This window comes from Anoplopoma fimbria, chromosome 6, assembly GCF_027596085.1.
Source record: "Anoplopoma fimbria isolate UVic2021 breed Golden Eagle Sablefish chromosome 6, Afim_UVic_2022, whole genome shotgun sequence".
Classification (NCBI taxonomy): Eukaryota; Metazoa; Chordata; class Actinopteri; order Perciformes; family Anoplopomatidae; genus Anoplopoma; species Anoplopoma fimbria.
The window spans coordinates 8,134,225-8,156,185 of NC_072454.1; the positions used below are offsets into that span (position 1 = coordinate 8,134,225).

At 38.8% G+C, this 21,961-nt stretch overlaps 1 protein-coding gene across 1 annotated transcript in view; it reads right to left on the reverse strand.

Moving 5' to 3' along the window:
• arid5b (AT-rich interaction domain 5B) overlaps positions 1 to 21,961 on the reverse strand; it is a 71,024-nt gene that overhangs the window by 11,243 nt on the left and 37,820 nt on the right. Inside the window, exons 5-7 of the mRNA XM_054599973.1 lie at positions 6,311 to 6,462; positions 4,832 to 5,111; positions 318 to 370 (exon numbers count right to left, since the gene is read on the reverse strand). Coding sequence (XP_054455948.1) covers positions 318 to 370; positions 4,832 to 5,111; positions 6,311 to 6,462 — 485 coding nt within the window. The remainder of the gene's footprint in view (positions 1 to 317; positions 371 to 4,831; positions 5,112 to 6,310; positions 6,463 to 21,961) is intronic.

Sequence of the window (21,961 nt, forward strand, 5' to 3'; positions counted from 1 at the left end):
CATGTGTTTTCCACTCCAACGGGGGTTTTGAAACAACGGCATCATTTTTGCTAAATGCGACTCTGAGTAAGACTTTCTTCTTGGGAAAATAGTGACTGAACTCAAGGGGGAAAAGGAGGGCAGAAAAAGAAAAAGGTAGGGGAGAAAAAGAAAAAGGTAGGGGAGAAAAAGAAAAAAGGTAGGGGAGAAAGAAGGGAGGTAGGTAGGGAGTAAGTGAGCGTGGAGTAGATAATAAATATAAAGAGAGCAGGAGAAAGGAAACAGATAGAAGGGAGGGACTTCAACGGAAATAAATCACCACACATGTGAATACTTACCAACTCATATCCTCCTAGTTTCTGAGACGCTTGAAACATGGTCCAAAGGTTGACTGTGGAAGACAGAAGACAAACAAGGCAGTCAGGAACTGAGCTGAAAGACATGACGTCACATATAGTCATTACAGAGAGAGAGAGAGAGAGAGAGAGAGAGAGATACAGTGCTGGAGGAAGTATTTAGATCATTTAGTTAAGTAAAAGCAGCAATGTCAAAATACTCCACTCCTTAGTAGGAAAGGAAAGTCCTTCATTTATGAAGTATTACCAACAAAATCAAAAAAGTCATTATGCAGAGTGTTGAAATACATATAGTGGACTAATAAGAACAATATTTCCTTTTCAATTGCAGTAAAGTAGAAGTACATACTTTATATCATACCCAAATACTTAAGTATTGTACTTGAGACAGACATATATATAGACAGACAGACAGACAGACAGACAGACAGACAGACAGACAGATAGATAGATAGATAGATAGATAGATAGATAGATAGATAGATAGATAGATAGATAGATAGATAGATAGATAGATAGATAGATAGATAGATAGATAGATAGAACAGGTAATGGATAATATCTTTTCATAATTTTCACACAAAGAAACACTGCTGTCCAGCTGAAATAATACAAATGAATATTGAGTACTTGTACAATTACTGCTATGTGATAAAACACAGAATATGCTTCATCCTGACACAGAGATTTGTTAACCCTCAGCCGCTGCCTGCAGGTATGAATGAAAACCATTACAAGCATCAAACGCTTGGCAATATGCTCAAACTTCTGTTTGAACTAATGCAAATTAATTTGCATTGATTTTCCCATGCAAACAGTCCATGACAGGCCATATCAAAATACAAGCCTTGTGTAACATTTTTCCTAAAAATAGCCATGTAAGCTTTCAGAAAGGCTTCACATGGCTGTCTATCTTTAAAAGAAAATGTTTCCCACAAACAAAGAACCACAAGTTCATTGGAGCCTTTTTTTTTTGTGCCAATGACATTTGTATTTGCTTTCTGTAACATCATTGTTTAACATTTTTATATGAAGGCCTATAAATAAGAAAAGGAGGCCTCGCCTGGGGAGAAATCCATCAAAATTCAATCTGTGCGTACACAAAGCCTTGCATTTGTCAAAATGACATTTTCCTATCTCCGCATTTGACAGCATTGATTTTTTTCCTTCCCTCCTCTCTGCTACCGTTGTCAATGCACGGCTGGAATAACAAAGGGAGCTGGGTAGGTTTTTTTCTGTTTGAACTGAGCACTCCGGCGCATTGTGCTTTTCTGACTGTAGAAACAGAGAGATGGTCTATTTAACTAGCTTGTTATGCATCGACAGTAATTACCACAATAGCACACGGGACTGAGAGGGAACAGAACAGATAAAGGAAATGAGAGAACATGCCTTTTTCTTAGATGCCTTGTCATTAGCAATTTCTTTTCTTAATTCCCCTCTATTTGGCAGGAGCAATTATCACTGAGATAAGGATGACAAAACAGGAACACAATGCAGCCTCGACGACACACCGATGGCATGGCAATTAGACAACAAGGCAGAAAGAGGGAGACAAATTGGAACTGATGTTCACAATCACATGCTGATGCCCGAGCACCGAAGCACACACACACACACACACACACACACACACACACACACACACACACACACACACACACACACACACACACACACACACACACACACACACACACACACACACACGAGTCTGGAACAGTCGCACATGCACAGTTGCTAGTTAATCTTGCAGATCAAGGGCATTGAGAATATACAATGTAACCACAACTACTCCTGTTTTATTCTCTCTCTCTCTCTCTCTCTCTCTCTCTCCTTTCTTTCAGCTCCTCTGCTGCACCAAACGACTTCAATGGCAGCAGCTGTAGAGCAAAGTCAATATTAACCAAGTAATAAAAAATAGAAGGACAGCAGCTCGCATGAATAAACTGTAGCACAAAACTGTTTTTTCCTCTCAAACTGTAGCGCTCCTTGAATGTAACAGCCAACTATTTTCTGTCATTCCCTGTGATTCTGTTGGAAGTGTGAATTCAGTCTCTAAGAATGGGTTTACTGAAGTAATTTAGTGCCACGTTTTCCCGTTTTTGCTACAAATAATACTTTGTCAGGGGACTGTTGAATGGAGCCATCTTGAGGGATTTCATATTGTAGGTGCATTAATCGATACAATAGAAATATATGCAACAATTTTTATAATTAATTAATTATTTCAGCATCTTTTTAAGCAAAAAATGTTAAACTGAATATCTTGTGATTATTAGAGTGTGGAGTCTCAGATCCGCACCTTTGCTCTAAGATGTTTTATGCATACAAACCCTGGCGTGAAATATAAATTCAGCATGTGAGTGAGGCGGGAAAACAGGTGGAAACTGTGTTAAACCGGCAAAATTAATATTACTGGGATTAAAATATGTTATGGGCCAATCGAGGTAAAGACAGATTGACTGGATCTGGATTTGGTTTATGTCTCTCTGCTGGGCTGTTAAGAGTCACATTTGCAGTCTTGAAAAAATAAAAACATCAGGTGAGACTCCACAGCTAGCAGATGAATAGGAATAAATATTCCATGTTCGGATTCAGAAAGGTTTTTTTGGAGGTGATTCAAATGGCGCAGCCAACAAAGCAATAATAATTCTGGTAAATCATTCAACCATCTGTTGCTTTGTTAAATTCCAGAGAACTTCATGAAAAGATTAATACTCAAACGCAACTAAAATAACACAATTTCAATTTCCATTACAGGAAAGCGAGTTCTTTGATCTTTTAATGCATTTGTAGCGAGTTTAAAGGGAAGAATACGAGAACGGCGCCTGATTACATCTGAGGGTTTGTTGTATTAATTATGATGTGTTTTCCTTTTTTCTCTCCTCCTCTTTACATGTGCTGATGTGTGCTCGCTGCCAAGGACGAAGTTTAAACAGCATGATTTCACCATTTAATGAGGGCCGTGCTTATGATGTGTCTGGTTTTGAGATTCAAAGCATGTACTGTATGTAAAACAGTTGGCGCGCGTGGACCTCGACTTTATTCTGAGCTCAAAACCGAGAAATTCCGACTAAAAGCAAAGCATGTTGGGTATGTAATTCTCCCTCCCGTGTCTCACTATGTCTCCCTCTCTTTCTTTTCTTCTCTCTCTCTCTCTCTCTCTATCTCCCTCAACCACAATGACCTATTTAAGCAACAACATGTCGGCAGTCAAGATGACAGGATTGTCAAAATACCACGGTGGGGTTAGCAGAGTCGAGGCGACCGCAGCTTACCTTCATGTAACAGTTTAGAGTAATGAGTTTTACTGTGCTATAAACTGTCACTGTTAAACTCAGTAGACATCTCTCTCTCTCTTTCCTGCCTCTCGTTCATTTGCTGATGTTGTCATGCTACGTTCTGTTGTGAGTGGCTACATCTTTCTGAGCTATTCGTTCCTCGAATAAAGACAAAGAGAGAAGTACATCTGAAAACCACGGTTTGAGGTGAGAGCCCAGGTTCCCATGTGACTGGCATCTGAGATGAAACACACATAGCAAACACAAACGCTGAGTTTCCAGAGACCAGAGAGCGCCCTTTGTGATGTTTACGTGCATGTTTCTCCTCTCCGTCCCGTGCACACCGAGTGCAAGCTAAGCATCCGACCTATATTGGAAAATCTTTCATCTTGGGCGGACGTGTTTCGCATACTCGTGATGTTCTTTTAATGCTGTTAGAGGACGTTTCTTGGCCTTCACAGGAAACCCCTCTGACAACTGTGAGAAGATATTTCTTTACTTCTATAAAAGCAAGACAAAATGGGCTCTGACAGAAAGTCTCCAGAGTCTTTTACTAACCACTAGATGTGATTTTTCTAGACAAAGACAATTATTCCTTTAGTTTATTATTACCGCAGATTGAATGTGTTTTTATAGTTTTTATAATTTAGAGTTTTCGGGTGTACTGCCTGCAGGAGTTGGCAGCCATCTTTACTTTTTTCCACTAAAGCTCTAATATTATGGATAGTTAGAGCACAGTCTGCCCTTGACTTGAATGAAAAGCAGCTACTGGTTTCTCTTCTGATCACAACAGGGGGCACTGCAGATAAAGTGGTTGGAGATGATGATTGAAATCCACACAGGTTTTTTTCACAACTTATCATCTTTCATGACTTACAGAGTGCAATTTCACTCTGATATCTAAACTAACATCTACTTCCCAAAGCACAAGACATCTTTGGAGTGGAATGATATCTGTTTTACTGTTTGCAATGACATTTTAAACAGGTTTTTTTACTTTAACGCCTGACACCAACAGGTGTCTTTTAATCTGATACCCCTATCAGCCCACTAACCTTCCCCACTGTTGATGTTGTGACCTTAATATCCAAAATAACCCACGTAAAATGTGTCCACACAAACTTTACTACTATGCCTTTGAGTCTAAACTCGAGTATTGCATTGTTTAAACATTGCCAGTGAGGGAATAAGAGAATAAGTTGTGCTACTCACTCTGTTTGAAGCCGAGGAAGGGGATCCTCTCTATGGGCGTGTCTCTTTCTTTCATGTACTTGTAGAGCTCCACTAAGAACGCTTGCTCCTCCGCTCGGGTCCCTTCTGATGTTTCCTCCTCTCTATTTTCCTCCCTCTCGTTCCTCTCTTCTTTTTCCTTTTCCTTATCCCTCCCTCGCTCCTTCTCCTCAGCTGAGGATCTCTTGCTGAGGCCGTTGGCCTTGTGTTTGGCTGCCGGGTTGATTTTTCCGTTGGGTACCATTTTACAGTTAGGTTTGACCTGCAAAAGAGAGAGTGTGACTTTAGATGGAAATTAAACCCTCAACAGAGTGTTACACAAATGAAGTCGGACAGTTTGAATGAGATTGGTTTGGGTTTAAGCACAAATAAATATTTTTACTGGCATCCTCTTATTGGTTATCAATAGAGCAAGTCTTCCTGTCATCACAGATTAGTTTGACTCTAGCTTCGAGAGAGAATTGATTTATCTGTCCAAGGTCATAGTAATAACAACAGTTGAGGGGCTTTTACAGATATTTCCTTCACTTTGAATATTACAACCAATGTCAGATAAATATTTTATTACATCTCTTGGGCTTTCGGAAACTGTGACTAGCATTTTCCACAGTATTCTATTATTTAATCTACCGAAAGATTAATCAAGATAATAATTGGAAAATTATTCAATACTGAAAAGAAATGTTAGTTGCACTATTTTGCTTGACCTAGTGCTCCATATGAATGACATTTATTTGAAAAGCTTTGAGTGGTCTAATGAAATTAAATAAGTGACGATAAGACAATATCTTTTTCAAAAATGTTTTATGTAGATCTCATAGACAAGTACTATAAATGTTTCATATTAGGCCATCCCTTATCTCTATAAACAGAAATCATCATATTAATGCACTGTAGGTGTGTTGCGATAGACCAGAATTGACGTGATATTAAAAAATGACTTATTGATATGTTAATAATACACATGTGATAATATCGTGTAAATAATTAAGCGCCTCTTAAATCATTTTATTTATACAGTTATGGTTACAGTTTCTTGCCACCTCCCTACACTGTATTTTGAAAGTTAAAGATAAATTTGACTGACTTTATTTTTTCAATAGATATCACGATAGAATTGCGATTGGGAATTCTCATGTTCACGATAATCATGTAGTGAATATTGTATACTGTTTATTGTTTAATACTCTTCATATAATGTAATTTTGCACATATACATGCATAATTCACTTATAAATTATATAAGTCTAAAGTAATATATATTGTATATATTGTATAAAGCTTTCTTAATTTCACCTCTCCAATTTCTTTAATCTCCTATTTGACTATACTTTTTATTCTTTATATGTTTTCTTACCTCTCAGCCTGTTGTACTGTGTGATGTGTAAACATGTGTATTTCCCCTCTAGGATCAATAAAGTCCTATTTTTTTGAATGTTATCTTCTGTTATCTTATCTTACCCTGGTAGTAGTTTTGCTGTCTGGGCTGCAGGGGTCTTGTGCCGCCACTGCTGTTGACCCCGATGAACCTTGACCCTGAGTCTGACTCTGGGAGTCCCTCCTCTGAGAGATGGACAGCTTCTTCTTCCGAGGTCGCCCCTTCAGGTTAGGAGCTGAGGGAGAGGACACGGTGACAATGAGAATAATAACCATTTAGGTGGAAACGCATGCTGATGCAGCACTGTGCAGTTAAAGCATTTGAACATTCACACAGGTGTTTTCAGTTATCTTGGCTGTTTAGACCTCTGCTCAGGTTGAAGGTGGCCGGAGCATTGACGGGAGTTATGAGGTCACAAATCTTCATCTACCAATAAGAATGGCAAAGGTGAAATTTGTCCTGTCCTAACAGGCACAACAAAGCTAACTCAGGAAGATATCACTCACTGAGTCAGTACACACCCACACAGTCCTGAGAAGAAGTCTAATCAGTCAGATTAACTGGAAATAACTCACAGAGGCTATAAATCACTTTGTATTTTCAACACTTGGTTACGTCTTATGTTTTTATCGTCAAACATACATCAATAGACTGTGATAGGAAGAATAAAAGAGATATGAAAATGTAGGTTGATGCATTTCCTCTGTGGGAACTAGCTGAAGAGGAGGAGGCTATGACAAGAACATTTAAAATCAGGGAAAGGAATTTCACAGGCCTGCTAGCCTGTAGCTAATTATTTTTAAACTGGATTAGTGCAACACTGTGGTGAATGGGGTAGCAGGCTGCCAAATTGCTCCAATGTGCTAGTAAACACAATCCTCAAGTTCCCTCACAGCCTAAAAAAAGAAACTACATTAAAATTCAGACAGATGTATTTTTAAGAATTGAATCGAGGGCGTCGTAACAGTCTTAGTTTAATACTGTAAATGGCAAATTATGTTAAACCCTCAAAAGGGAAGAACAGTTTCTGCTGAGAGAAATATTTGATTCAGATGCAACAAAAAATGTCACCACAACATCTATAATGTGGCTTTGTTTTATGTTTTTTTTTTTTTTTAATATCAGGACTGCCACAGTTGCCATCTCATCATAGTCATCAGCATAATAAAGAATTACATTATACTAAAGCATCGCAGATGTACCGATCATCATGGATTTATTTCTCTGGTTAGCCTGCTCATGTCTTAAAGCTGAATGCTGTTAATTAAAAACACATGAACCTGCCTGATAGGAGCTCTTTGTTTGAAAAGGCTGGCAGATATAATTGCTCAGTTCACATTACACACACAATAAAGTATTTAAGCCTTCCAAGTCCTTTGTACACCCACGTTTATGTCAACCCGCGTCTGTAATGTAACTTCTTGGCAGAGTGCCTTGCCTCCACGCAGCAACACAAACAGAGATAAGCTCAAAGGAGAGGGAAAGAGAGAAACTTCAAATAATCCAAGTTCAGTCACGTATTTCACAGCGTCAACATTCTTTCTTTCCATCTGCAATGACAATTAAATCACATCCAAGGTTGTTCTCTGCCAAAAGGGCTCTGTGATTATTTTTGTCGGATCAAATTCCCATCATGAGAATGTTGAAATAATACTGGAGGTGAATAAAAACTAAGAGGCAGTCATTAAAAAAGAGTAAAATGATCAGGACTCAGCAACCAATCGCTTCATGTTGTTATTTTCACAAGCACTACGTTGCGGAGAAACAGTGCGGGGAAAATACCAAGGGCATTTGTTGTGCATTTGTCATTCCTTTGGCACTAAAAAAAACAAGTTTTCAACCCTGTAATCTTTACTCAGAAAGCACTGGGTGTGTTTCTTCCCCCAATGTTTTCTCATTTTTCTGCTCACTCGGCCTCTGTTATTCTGCCAATTACTCACTAATGCTGAGAAATAACATAAACGCTATTATTTAAGTATTTACTTGTGTATATTTTTGAAGGGACAGATAATGCCACATGTCATAGCATTTATAGCCTGAGCTTATTTGCAATGCTTGAGCCTTTGTAAAGAAATCCATATGTAAGTAGAAATGTACACTGAGTAGAGTGCAGATCTCCGCCAGGTTTGTCGTTTGTGTCATTGAATGAATACAACCCACAACCAGAAAGGCGTGAAATAAACCAACAATGTACACAGGCATATGGGCCCATGTCGCCGTATAAGACACTTCATACAATACCCCAAAACAAAACAAATCTCAAAAAGCTGTCTGCTTAAGTGGCAGCGACTGAGTGGAGGCAATGAACTCAGCAGTATGTGTACTGGTAGTTCCGTTAGCTGTTAACTGTTAGCCGTTAGCGGTTAGTCAAACACACCCTCTAAAACATTATCTTTGTTATCACGAGGGGCCCTTACGTAATAATACCTGAGTCAGCAGTCAGTCAATGGCAGTGTTAAACAGGCAATACAATATGTTTTGAGAAAGTTTGAGTCAACGCAAGAACATGAAGTCCCTGAGCATGTAGCCATAACTTGGCACCCAAAATATTATGCAGTTTGCTAGAGGAAAATGCAAGATTAGCCGTAGACAGACACATGTATGCACACATGCGTGACCGATTGTAGGATATTCCAGGCGTAGACAAAACAGAAACCATAAAGTGCCTTTCAACTAAAACCTTTAGAAAAGGTGATCTGATGATCACATGCCAGAGATACACACTGCATTAACAACACATTGGCAATCATACAAATCATAATCATCATGTGACAGATGACTAATTCCTGCAGGTTTGTGGGGGATTTCTTTTTTCAACATGTGACATCAGTTTAAACAAACGCTGCGTAGGTCTGAGTGAGGTCACACTCTCAGTGCGGTTCTGTTTTTAGTCCAATCACTAACCCCCCGACACCCTACACCGAGTTACATAACCTGCCTGTCTGTTTACATATTTCATCAGGTCAAATACTGCTGCGCAAGAAAATGCTGCAAATACAGTAAAAAGCTGCTGCATAACACATGTCGACGCGACAGCGAGCGAGTTTAAATCCATCGACTTTCTTGTGAAGGACAAACCGAACGCAGTTAAACAACACAAGCAGACATTACTGTAAACCGGGGGTCAAATGGTGCATTAGTGTATTTTTTGTAAACATACACTAACAGGCACACAAGGTCAAGTGCAGGTGATCTCTCTGTGCTGTAGAAGTTGTGCAGAACTGCTGATCTGCTCTCCTAGTGGCAGAGTTGCATAAGGGAGGAGTCATCAGCTTTAGAATAACACAAAGAAAAAGAAAAACTGACTCTGTGCAGATTGATTTTCTAGAATGGAAACAGACATTTATAGTCTAAGAAAGAACAGAGCCAACATCACAAGATAATGATTTTACAGCACCCTGGAGGATGTGATATTTTTACCACATTGTGGGCATTAAGTGTTTTTGTCAATGTACTAGAAAATAAAGAGAGCATTTAAGTATGTATGTTAATAATCCTCAACAAGGCAAAAATGGGCACTATAGACATACACCAACAATGGCTGCTGAACAAAGTGCCACGTTCCTTTTTCCTTCCCATCAAGTTACTTATTTTTCAGCTTGTGGCTTTCTGCTTATCGGACATGACTTGGAGACAAACAATGAGCAACCAGAGGACTCTTTCCTGGACCTCCACAAACCTATAACCACACACACACACGGACTCACACACACACACACACACACACACACACACACACACACACACACACACACACACACACACACACACACACACACACACACACACACACACACAGGTAAGGGGTATTCCCAGAGGCGTGGATCCATCATGTCTTGTCACAGAGCACTGCCCCCGAGCTATGGAAGTCACAGCGACTACAGCGGTGAGGTGCACAGCCTGACAACTGGATCTCTGGATGCAGTCAAATGCTCTCAGCTCTTAACGGCTTTACAACGCGACTTCTTCTGATAATTCCCCCCGCAGATTCAATTAAATACAGCCTTAATACCTCTGTTTCACTGCCATTCAGTTGATGTCAATGATAATGAAAAAGTCATTAGAGACAGCTCAGGAAGGGTTCTGACTGTTCTATGCGTCAACCGAGTAGAGCCACGGGGAACCACAACAAAATGGACTGATTGATTGAGAGGCTGCCGGGAACGGAGAGACGCATCAAGCCGGCTGGAGGATTCAACTGACGACGGCCTCGGTTGATAACACTCATGAAATTGACTGAGAAAAAAAAAGCTCAATATCTACGTGTGCTAACTTAATGACTGTCTCTTTAAAGGAGGGTGGTTTCAAAAGTCCTCTTTAAATCGGAAGGACAAATTATCACTCTGCTGAGGCACATTACTTTGTATTTGATTGGCAAACTGAAATTCAAAACATTCTTTTATTTATTTAAATAGATTAGCAGCCAAATCATCCTTTCCTTTAGCAGTTTGCGATAACACTAATCAGTGGAACAATCTGTCACAACTACAGATGGTGCTTTGGTTACTTAAGGGTCAAGGGATGGCAATTATGGTTTGTTGGTCAGTACAGGTCAGTACACTAAATTAATTATCTCTACAACTGTTGGGTAGGCTAGGACAACCTTACAAAATAGTTGAGCAGGTAAATTAACTCCTGTCATTTGTGTCTAGTTTTAATTTGCAAATGTTAGCATGCAAACTTGCTAAACAAATATAGATAACATGGTAATCATCGTACCAAATTGACATCACCACGTTAGCATTGTCACTGTGAGCATGTCAGCATTTAGCTGGAGACTATACATACATTCTCACAGAGCTGCTAGCGTGGCTGTAGTCTTGTTGTCTTATTAAACTGTAGAAACCAGAAGTTGAGGAACCTTTATTAAGAGATTTTCTTTGCAATCTTCTCAGTCGTCATTTTATGGAAATAAAAACGAGGCTGTAATGAATGTTGATCATTCATTTTTAAGCAAATTCATAAAGTTGAAAATATATCACTTATAAAATATTACTGTGTATAAAAGTTACTTATTACGTACAAAACAACTATAAATGTAGTCAATTATGTGCATATTAAGTATGAAAATAGTTACATCTAAGAACTTTTATCTCCCATGCAGATGAACTGTGACTGACTGATTGACAAATTATCTACCAATCTGCACTATCATTAAACAAAACTCCCACTCTTGTCTTCGCTCAAACTCTTAATTTTGCAGCTTAACTTCAACTTCCTCTCACCATAATAAGATCCAAGTTCAAAGACGTGAGGGAGGAGAAGGGGCAGGATGAGTGAGGCATGACTAGAACAAGAAACTAGAAAAACAAGTTTAGACATATTTTTGTCATCTCACTTGGTTACAAATTCACTAAAGGCCTGACACCCACTCAGCAATTATCAGCATAGGTTTCTGCCAAAGGTAACATTCCTGTTGCAATAGACGGCCTTGTATGTACAGTACAGCGTGTCCAGGACAGAAGTGAATACATCAAAACAATACATCACAACTTTGAATTATAATTCACCTCCTGTAATAACAAGTAATGTTTCATTGAGTTTACAAAGCTTTGATGAGATAAGAGTGACATGGCCAAAAGGGCAGCGTATAAATACAAAGTAAAATTTGGACACATCCTGTTGAATGTATGTTGAAACAAACCAGATCTTTAGAGCAAATTTATATATATATATATATATATATATAAATAACCATTCAAGTCAGTTTAGTAGTACAAAGACCCTGACAAGAAGAGTTATGTTCCAGCTCCGTTATAATCAATATGAATTCTCCAAGAGATACCCAGTCAGTCAATTTGAAGTCACTCCTTAATGAGTCACATGGTGAAGGGGCAGTGGACTTAAAGGATTTCTAACCAAACACAGCGTGAAGTCGTCTGTAAAACATCTGACGAGTGCAGACCACAATGACCAAAAGCTTCAGGATGGATATGTATCTGCACAGGTGTGAAGGATTACTCCCCTGGGATAGATTTGTAAATGAAACTGTAGCTGTGAATACGCCCACACACAGACAAAGAAGGTCGCTCAGGTCTGGCATACATGGTAACAGTGGTTCCTTGGAAATTTACAGCCAGTCATAAAACATAAGGCTCCCTGACAGACAGTACTTAAACCCTGTAAGCACTGACCAGATGCATTTTTATCTATGCAAAAAAAAGAAAGATCCTGATAATGAAGCCATAATACAGCTGAAAACTTTTTGATGGATAACAGAAGCAGAGTTTTGTAATTCAAATAAGACTTGAATAGAATAAATTGAATAGAATATGAGTCATGCGTTTCAAAATATGATTCATAAGGAACAATAACAGCACCTGTCAGAATGAAAAAAGACAAACCAAAGTAAATAAAACCTAACAAATAATGAATAAAACCTGACAAATCATGATACAAAACAGCCTCTGATACAGCTCTTGAGAAACCGACTTTAATCTGTAGAGCGGCGGAGCATTAAATGTGCAATCACTGAAGTGATATTACACTTTGGTGGAACATTTTAACTCTACCGGAGGCCCAGGGACGTGACAAGGGAGGCTCCAAAGCAGCGAGTTAACAGTACCAGAGAGAATATAGAAAAAGGCAGCGATGACTGATTCCTCAGCCAGCAGTGACAGGCGACGGCGCGTCTTCACTATACATCAAAGACCTCAGAGGTTTGGAGAGATTTCAAGTGTTTCTGCTCAAGGACGGCGTGTTTCTGACCCCAGTTTGAGGAGGTGACTGGAAAAATTAAGTTTCTGTGTTTCTATTTAAGTGAGAAACATGTCTGAGCACGTATATGTACACAGCACATTACTTACTGTATACATAAATATCTTTACTTACTACTTATTTTAAGGAGAATTGACTTTCAAAGCATAGTAGTAAATCATAACACAATAGTTATAATATTATTAGTAATTTATGATTATGAGTATTCAAAATCATGTTTTTAAATTTCAGATGAGAAAAGAGTTCATTCATCAAGGCTTTAATCATTTCCACATAGTGCTATCAATATTTAATTAAACTATGCTTTTTTTTTATCATACTGTACTTGTGCTCATTCTGACAAAGGGCCATAACATTAACACACTAACTACCTCTGTTGTAGAGATCCAGGAAACACAGCTCAGGTAAAACAACATATAATGGGTCAATCAGCTGAACCTTTTACAGCTTTTCAAATAATATTTAACTAACATGAATCAGAGTTTTTATCCCCACACGTAGATCCCTTGGTCGTTTGCATAAATGGCTAATTTCTGTTTACTTTAGGTCGTACTCAGAGATTAGCCCTGATCTACATTGTTTTGCCCCAGTTGAGTTTCCCGAATCTCATCAACGGAAATGGTGAAAAGATATTTTCATGTTTTTGCATTAATAAGACATACATTAAGGTCACATTTAAATGTATTTTGTTAGACGTTTAGAGGAACACAAGGACAAATTGTCATTATTTTTAATTGCTACAATGCAGGTTAAAGGTTCCCCAGGGAGGTTTTGCTCTCTATTAGTGCTCTTGAACTGTTTATTTTTTCAGGGGTCTTTTCCCAATGTGTTTGTCTCAAGCACACACACACACATGCGCACATAAAACACGGCTACAGAAGGGTGACTACAGGTGGCGTCAATGTGCCAAGAAATGCTTCAACGTTTCAACAAAGGCAGGGAAGAAGAACACTTCGAGCTAGTAAATATGGATGTAAATAAAGCCAGGATTTAAAATACCTGAAATAATTCATTTTGTCTGATCGAGCAACCAGAGACTAGTAGCAGGCATCAAGCACTCCCTCCTCTCCAACATTTTGTTACTGACTGTAGCCACCGTCGCATTTCCCGTACTAATATCAAGCATTTCTGACGTGCTCATAATTTTCACTTTGTCACATTTGACAGCAGAGTTATTCCTCTGTTCCTGCGCTCGAGGCACGTTTCCGCACGTAGTCATTTGAGACACATTGACAGCACAAAATGTTTTTAATGAACAGCATTACTTCAAGCATCTCTATCCTTGCAATCATCAAAAAAATTACACAATGTGCCCACAGAGTGAGACAGAGCGTGTGGGTGGACAGAGTACACTGTTTTTTTTATTAATCATCAAAACCTCCGTAGGTTGATAGATGATACAAGTGTTAATTAATTTCTCATAATTATACAGAGCGAGATCATCGCTAATAAACTGCACAACATTTCACAGCAGAATGTAAGAGTACAGTGTTACATATTAGGCAAAACCTCAGGGCGGTTTACCATCAATAACACTGAAATATTTTCAACACTGGTGTTATTTTCTTGCCTGTTTTTCGCCCGTGAACGCATCATAAGAAGATATTTTTGTACCGCTGTGGCTGAGAGCGATTCTGAATTTAATGAGGAATGCATTTGGCTCCATTTTAGGAATGACAATGGATACTAGTTGCTGTTATTACACAAACACAACGAACGGAAGGAGGGAGGGAAGAAGGGAGAGAAGTAACAGAATCAAACAAAGAGAGAGAAAGAGACAGATGAAGGGGAAAAATAGGAGCAAACACCACCAAGCCGAGAGAAAACATTTTCAGTTGTGTGTTTGGAGAGAGCACCTGTGTCAGGAACTCTAGTTCTGACTACTGACACACAAACCCGCTGTAATACAAGGCTATTAGAGCATGTGCCCGAGTGAAAGGCGGGGATTAGTCCGGCTTGTTAATAAAAGAGCTCTAACAACAGTCCCCCGAGCTGCAGCCGACTCATCCGCAAGTCCTCAACAGCTTCTTGTAAACAGGTCTTTCCACACAGCACCTTAATGGTCTCTGACTCAACCTCCATTGTTTTTTCATTTGCATAACCTGATTTGCTCATGTTTTGAGATATTTAAAATATCTGAAATGTCCAATTACAATGTGGAGTTAATTTAATTTGGCTTGTGATGCTTGCAGCATTGGAAAAAAACACATTTAAAATGCACTAATTGATTTTTTGAGAGGAACTAGCTAAAAAACACAACACTGGCGTTAGTATCACCTTATAAAATAGTTATAGGGAAGTGGTTGGGAAACAACAGTGGCCTGTTTTCACATACAGCAGACTTGGAGGATCATTAGAATTCATTTGGAGTAACATTTGTTGGAGTGTAATTTAAATAATCACTCTCCTCACTCTGTTTTGGTCTCTACCATCTCCTTAGGGAAATATCCGAATCTATATTTGATAAATGCTCCCATCTTGCATCTAAATTTGTCCATCTTCTGTTTAGTGGGTTAACAAGAAGATGAAAACAGCTGCTTCTTGAAAGGCTGACAACGGTGAGAATGAAACAAAACAGTAAAGCTGTGTGTAGTAAAACCCCAAAATGTGTTGACAACACTAAAAGGCTGTGGAGAAATGTAGTCGGGTGATAATTGTCAGTGAGTTTGTCACAAGTGATCCCTTACTCATTGTAATTTGATCTATTTCTAATATGAAAATATTGGTATATATGTCCATATTATTGGAACTACTTTCTACCAAAGATATTATCCCCCAAATAATCTGAGGATTATTCAGAGTGACAAGGGCGATGCTTCTGGAAGCAGAGGTTGCTGATGTCATTGTCAAAGCTGTGAGCGCCACAAACTAAATCACATTGATCTCCATTTTTTGGTTGGACACAGAAACTTCTGAGCAAATTAGACACAAATATCTGCATGGTTCGATACCAATAGGGGCAAGTGAAATAAATATAACATCTCCTCTGATCAACCTCCCTTTTGTCTAATGGGCACCCATGAGTTTCGTATGAACGTATAAATATATTGACACTAAGAGACAGGAATCCATGTGAGATTTCCTGGTTTGGGTTAGATTCCTCTCCTTGTTGTAACAGCTCTGACACCCCGTTCCCCTCTATTTCCCAAACCCATCATTTCCTATACAAATACTGCATTATATCAGCTACAGTCTGTTTTTATTTTCCTCAAGACAATTCCCCTTTAGCCGGCTGACTGACAGCTGTGTGTGCATGCATCATTATCTCCTTCACAGAGCCTGTCTGTTGCCTTAGCCTGTGGCAGACCTCAATCACACGGTATTGGAAATGACTCCGGTTTCCACGGAGCGCCGCGCTTTCGCAGCTGCAGGTGCGCCGCGCATTAATATGAACTAAATGAGATATAGGTGGACAAGTTGTCCTGCCCATCTGGAACGACAGACATGTAAAATTCAGCTACTTGGGGCTAATAAGTTCATTAGATTCAACTGGCGGAAGCAAACGCATAATGAGTGAAAGGGTTGCTGATAGTGTTCCTGTTCCTGGAAGGTGAGGTCATTGAGGCCAATTAACTGTTATGGAGAAATAAATAAAAAATAAAATGAATGTAAATGTGCTCATTCTAAGAAGCGCCTCAAAAACCACAGGAATCACTATCTACTCTCATATTAACTGTGCATTGTTGTTCGGTACTATAAGACAAGTATTAATTCACTTCATCTTTCACTTGAGCTCGGCTGATGTTTAAAATTCTGGTCAGGTCTAAAGTTGTAGTCTGAGGTTTCAGTATACAGTCAGGTAATAAGATCCACAATAGAGAGACTATGCTAATGCCTTGGTAGATAATGCGCAGTAGATAAATCATGTTTATAGATTGTTGTCCTCCTCTATGGCCTCTGTGAATATAACAAGATTGCTTCCAATTGCATCTAAATATGAGCTTTATGCATGCTAACACGCTGCATAATAAAATACTGCGCTCATGGATATGGAATAAACAGTCTCGGTTGCCATTTTAAACTACAGCCCACCACACCGCCGCTATTATCTGGTGTTTATATTCTAATATGTGACTATACTGTAAAAAAATATATAAAAAAATTGCTGCTTCTTTGTGTTAATCCTGACAATTTGTCAAATTTAAATCCAGCACCACTGGGAGGAACACATCAATTCAAAGTGAAATCAATTCAATCCCCCCCCTTTCCTCCGCCTCTTTCTTTGACTTTCTCCCACTCTCCTGCTTCTCCTATCTATTTCTCTTTCCTTTCTGTAACAACTATGTGAGCGGCAGTAAATGTAATTACAAGGGGTGGGGTTGAGCGAGTGTGTGTGAGAGTGTGTGTGTGTGTGTGTGTGTGTGTGTGTGTGTGTGTGTGTGTGTGTGTGTGTGTGTGTGTGTGTGATTGCTATGCATGCACAACAAAACGCAACATTAAAAAGCTATTATCAGAAAAGGGGGCATTTTGGCAGATATATGGCGGAGGGCAGCTCCTGCCATATGTTTGTGGAGACGGGGACAACAAGTCAGGTAGTAATTATCAATCATCATCAGGAGGAACCTGTCAAAATGCTGGACCGGGCACGCTCTGACTAGCGTTGCCATGGAGACAAGTCCACATCTCAGCAAGTGTGTGTTGTTTACCAGGAAATTAAAAATACCCTCCCATATTTTGATCACGCACATACAATAATGTGTTAATCGTCTTTTTTAGTTTCTTCGACTATGAGCCCTGTTAAACTGTCTGTGTGTGTGTGTGTGTGTGTGTGTGTGTGTGTGTGTGTGTGTGTGTGTGTGTGTGTGTGTGTGTGTGTGTGTGTGTGTTAAGGTGTTTTTTGCAAAGTAAAACTAGGGAAAGAGATTTTTCCGGGGTAGAGTTGAGGATCATTTCGGCTGAGGTTATGGTTTTGGTTTTACACTGATTTCCTTGACATCAGGTTCAGGCTTGCTAGGGGTTAAAATTAGCAGATGGGCATGTTAATGGAATCCTCTCACCATAATAATATTAAGTTAAATGTGTGTATGTGCACATACATAATGTATTTGCCAGTAATGAGCTCATTTCTGTGACCACACTGTTGCCGTACACAGACTCTCCATTCAGGCCGTCACTGTTAATATTCCTCAGCCGAGGAGAGAGGACCTTCTCCTAAACCGTCATGACTTTGTCAGTTTGAATTTTACATATCTCATTTTCCTCCTTTGCATAGACTACTTTAGTTATGCTTTTACATACACCAGATGCCTTCAAATCAAATGTCTCCCCTTGCCATACAGGCTTTTCAAAGTAGTAGTATTTCCTGAACAGTGTACAATGAGTGTGACTTTTCACAAAAGCACATGTAAGGAATGTCTCTGGAACGTTTCCAATTGTGTCTGACGACAGTGGTGCTTTCAGTTGACAATCAATTTCCATGTGACCTCAATCCATTACCCTTCCAGGAATCAGGATTATTTTCACTCAAAACAAGCTCTGCAAATTAAATACATAAGCAAGTAAACATGAAAGCAATTTAGGGGGGAAAGTGGTATAAGTGCTGTATGAATTTTGCTGCTTTATTATGGCAGTCATCTAGAGAGAGAAAAAAAAAGGGTAGTGTTCTTAATTCATTATTTGTGCGCCGTTGTGCATGCTCCCCCCGGGGAGAAGCAACATTACTCTTTCATCAGATCAAATGAAGCGAAGCCAGGCCGTTCCAGGAAGAGCCAATTAAACTGTTCAAAGAAGTTTATTATTGCGAAGGATTATGAAATCATTCTCATCGGATTCATTGGGATGTGTGTTCCAACAGGGGTGTGAACGTGTGTACTTTACCACCACGCAAACTCATAAAGGCTGTCGACTCCCAATTTGCAGAGTAAATAGAAAATTATGGTACACAGTCACAGTGTCACATGTTTCACAAGAGCATTTTTTACAAACTTAATTCACAGTCAAAATAAGCTGTAATTATAAGGAGAAAATCGTTTCTTTCCTTTTCTTTTTTTGTTCTTCGTTCCGTCCGCCTCATGTGATCGCCTCATGATGGTAGCGTCGCCTGTTAAGTACTTATTAACACACATCACATCGAGACACGGCTGGGTTTAAGCTTAACCCAGATCCACTGACTGACACACACACTAAGGAATGCAATGACCTCTAACCCTGGGGAACTTCACAGCATCACCCAGTATTTAGCTCAAGACACACACACACAAGACAAAACCTGGTTAGTGTTGGCTGAACTCCAACGAGGCAAAATATCTCTCTGTGAGCATTTTATCTGTAGTAACTCAAGACAAAAATAAATGAATACACTACAACACAATAGAGGCTGTAAATATCTGACAAGAGAACATGTCACTTCAGCTTCTGCTTGTGCCCAAGTTATGGCAAGTAGCTCTTAATGGCCTATTGTTCCAGGGGAGGACACTGAAAAATAAATCTCATTTTGCAAAGAAATGTTAAGAGCCCGCAGAGGGACTGTCCCAAATACGCACCCCGTTGTTCCAAGAGTGCCAAATGTAAAACATCGTCAAAGTTACATAATGTGGAGGGATTTGCTAAAAACGGGATAACCTTCAAACGCTTCCGCATCATTGATAGTGACAGACTGCAGCAACAACTTTGTAGGACTGGGGCTTTAAAAATACAGTATTTCAATTTGGCTTTTGGAGAGAGGGAGAGAGAGAGGGAGGAAATGGGGGAGAGAGAGAGAGAGAGAGAGAGATGAAAGGGAGCAGTGGATAAGCTTCAAGGCTTATCCTATTCATTACTGGAGGAAAAAAAAAATCACAGCATCGACCTATAAATAAATGAATGCCAGGATAAACACGAAGCCCATACATCAATAAAACATATGTATTCTAATAGATCACGCTCTAGTTACACTTGATGGGATTGAGTCGGCCAATGAGCCCAATCATGGGGACTTTATCATTTTTGAAAAGCTACGCAGCATTAAGCCATGTTGATTATAAATAATCATCATCCCCATAACAAAATAGGCCAATGGATACTTTTATCTTACGGTAATTTTTTTTCTTGTTTATGTGCGAATGAATTGTATTTTTGTCAGTTTATTCCAATAAGCTAAATCATTTAAACAACACCACAAGCTCTCCTCCTGCTCTTTGTATTTTCAGTTTTCATCAATATGAAAGTAGCTGCCTGTTCAAAAAAGAAATAAAAATGGAACACTTTATTCAATACATTTCTAAAGCAGCTGGCAGCAGTGACACTGTGGGTGTCTTTTATCATCCAGGAAATGTCTGCGTCATATTAGGAAAAAAACCACAAAAGGAATTGGAAACATCAACCGCAATCATCACTTCTAGTTTAATCCTCACTTTATTGCGTCACGTCAAAGTGGTGCAACAATGATTTTTCTTTTTTGACGTCACTCAAATTACACAAGGTCCTTTTCCGAAACAACAACGGGCAACAAGCCTCTACCTGCAGACATGTGGAAAGGTGCTCCACACTAAACCCAGCAACCCATGAGCTGTTTCTACACCAGCCTCACCGGCAGAGACAGACTTTGTAAACAGCGTCTACAGTTACACTGATGAGTCAGACGTGCTCACTCCAGGTTGCAACATGCTGTTCTGTAATTTATATCAGGGACATTCAGGGGTTGTATCACCACTCACATCTGGTATTTTGTGAAAATATGACTCTCAATATGTCGTATTTTTTTGTCAGCTACAAACCCACTGTATCTTTTTATCATGTAAATCATAATCTTGCTTGATTTAAACCATGCTCACTAACGGTGGCTCTTCCACATCTGACAAGTTTATTAATGGAATAATCATCTTAGCCATAATGAATGAGGTCAAGCCGGCCTGGTCAGCTGAAGTGTAAAGTAATTAATAACATGCTATGCAGTTTATCAGAGTTTTAAATTACACAACTCTTTTTTTTTTTTCCTTATTTCTAAGCCTGATAATGACCTGTCAAATGATTTGTAACCATCATGCCAAAGTCAAAGTGGTTAATCACTTTGTTCCTTTTCAGGGAGCTCTGTTCTCATACCAAAGAACTTCATCAACATAAATTCTTTGATTGATATCATACATTTGAGACATTTTAATTTGCTACGAAAACCAACATGCAGAGGTATGAAATGTTTTTGATGAATGATCCTTCACAGTCAACATTTCAACACCTTTATTATTTTCTGTCAATGTTAACATCTTGTGTTACCAGTTAGCAAGCAGGAACAAGTCTGAAAACTCTCTAGGGTGGTACGTTTAAGGACACTCCGACATCTAATGTTTGAACTTCTGCCACCAAAAAGAAAACACTGCATTCATGAACTACAACGTGTTGACAGAAAATTATACCTTGAAGAAAACTTCACACCAAATAGGATAATGTGAATTTGGTGGTTACTTTCATTTAAAACTGTTCCTACTTGTCAGATTAACTCATAAACCATGGATCTCAGAGTTTCTGAAAATGCAGCAACAGGGAACGAGTTTGAACACACTGACAGCTGCAATAACATATAATGATAGTGTGACAATAAAAAGCTCACTAAATGTTTGACTGTGTTGGATCACCTACATAAAGTAGATTTAATGTTACTGAAAACAGATTTTCATTCTCAAGTGAAATGAAAAAAATGTTGAAAAGGGAGGAAATCTCTAATATAAATAAATATCCAAGGGCGTAGGTTTGGTTTTCAGACTAAACTCAAAGTGTGTAAACGTTATTTCCTGCCCTTAACATGATTATATAAATATAAGAAAATAACACATTTCCATGATATTGCTAATATCCTGCTTTCCACAAAACCATATAGTCTATGATGACAGAAATAAACAGAAATGCTGTGTAAATGACTGTGGTATTAATACATAATCCCTACTTAAAGAAGGAATCCACACTACAAAGAACACTGTCTTATCTTTATTGAATATTGGATTGTTCAATTCTAGCATTATTTTTTGAAAAATATGAACTATATTAAAACAATCATCAAAAGCAATAATATTTTCTTCTATAAATGATCATTGTTTACTTCTATT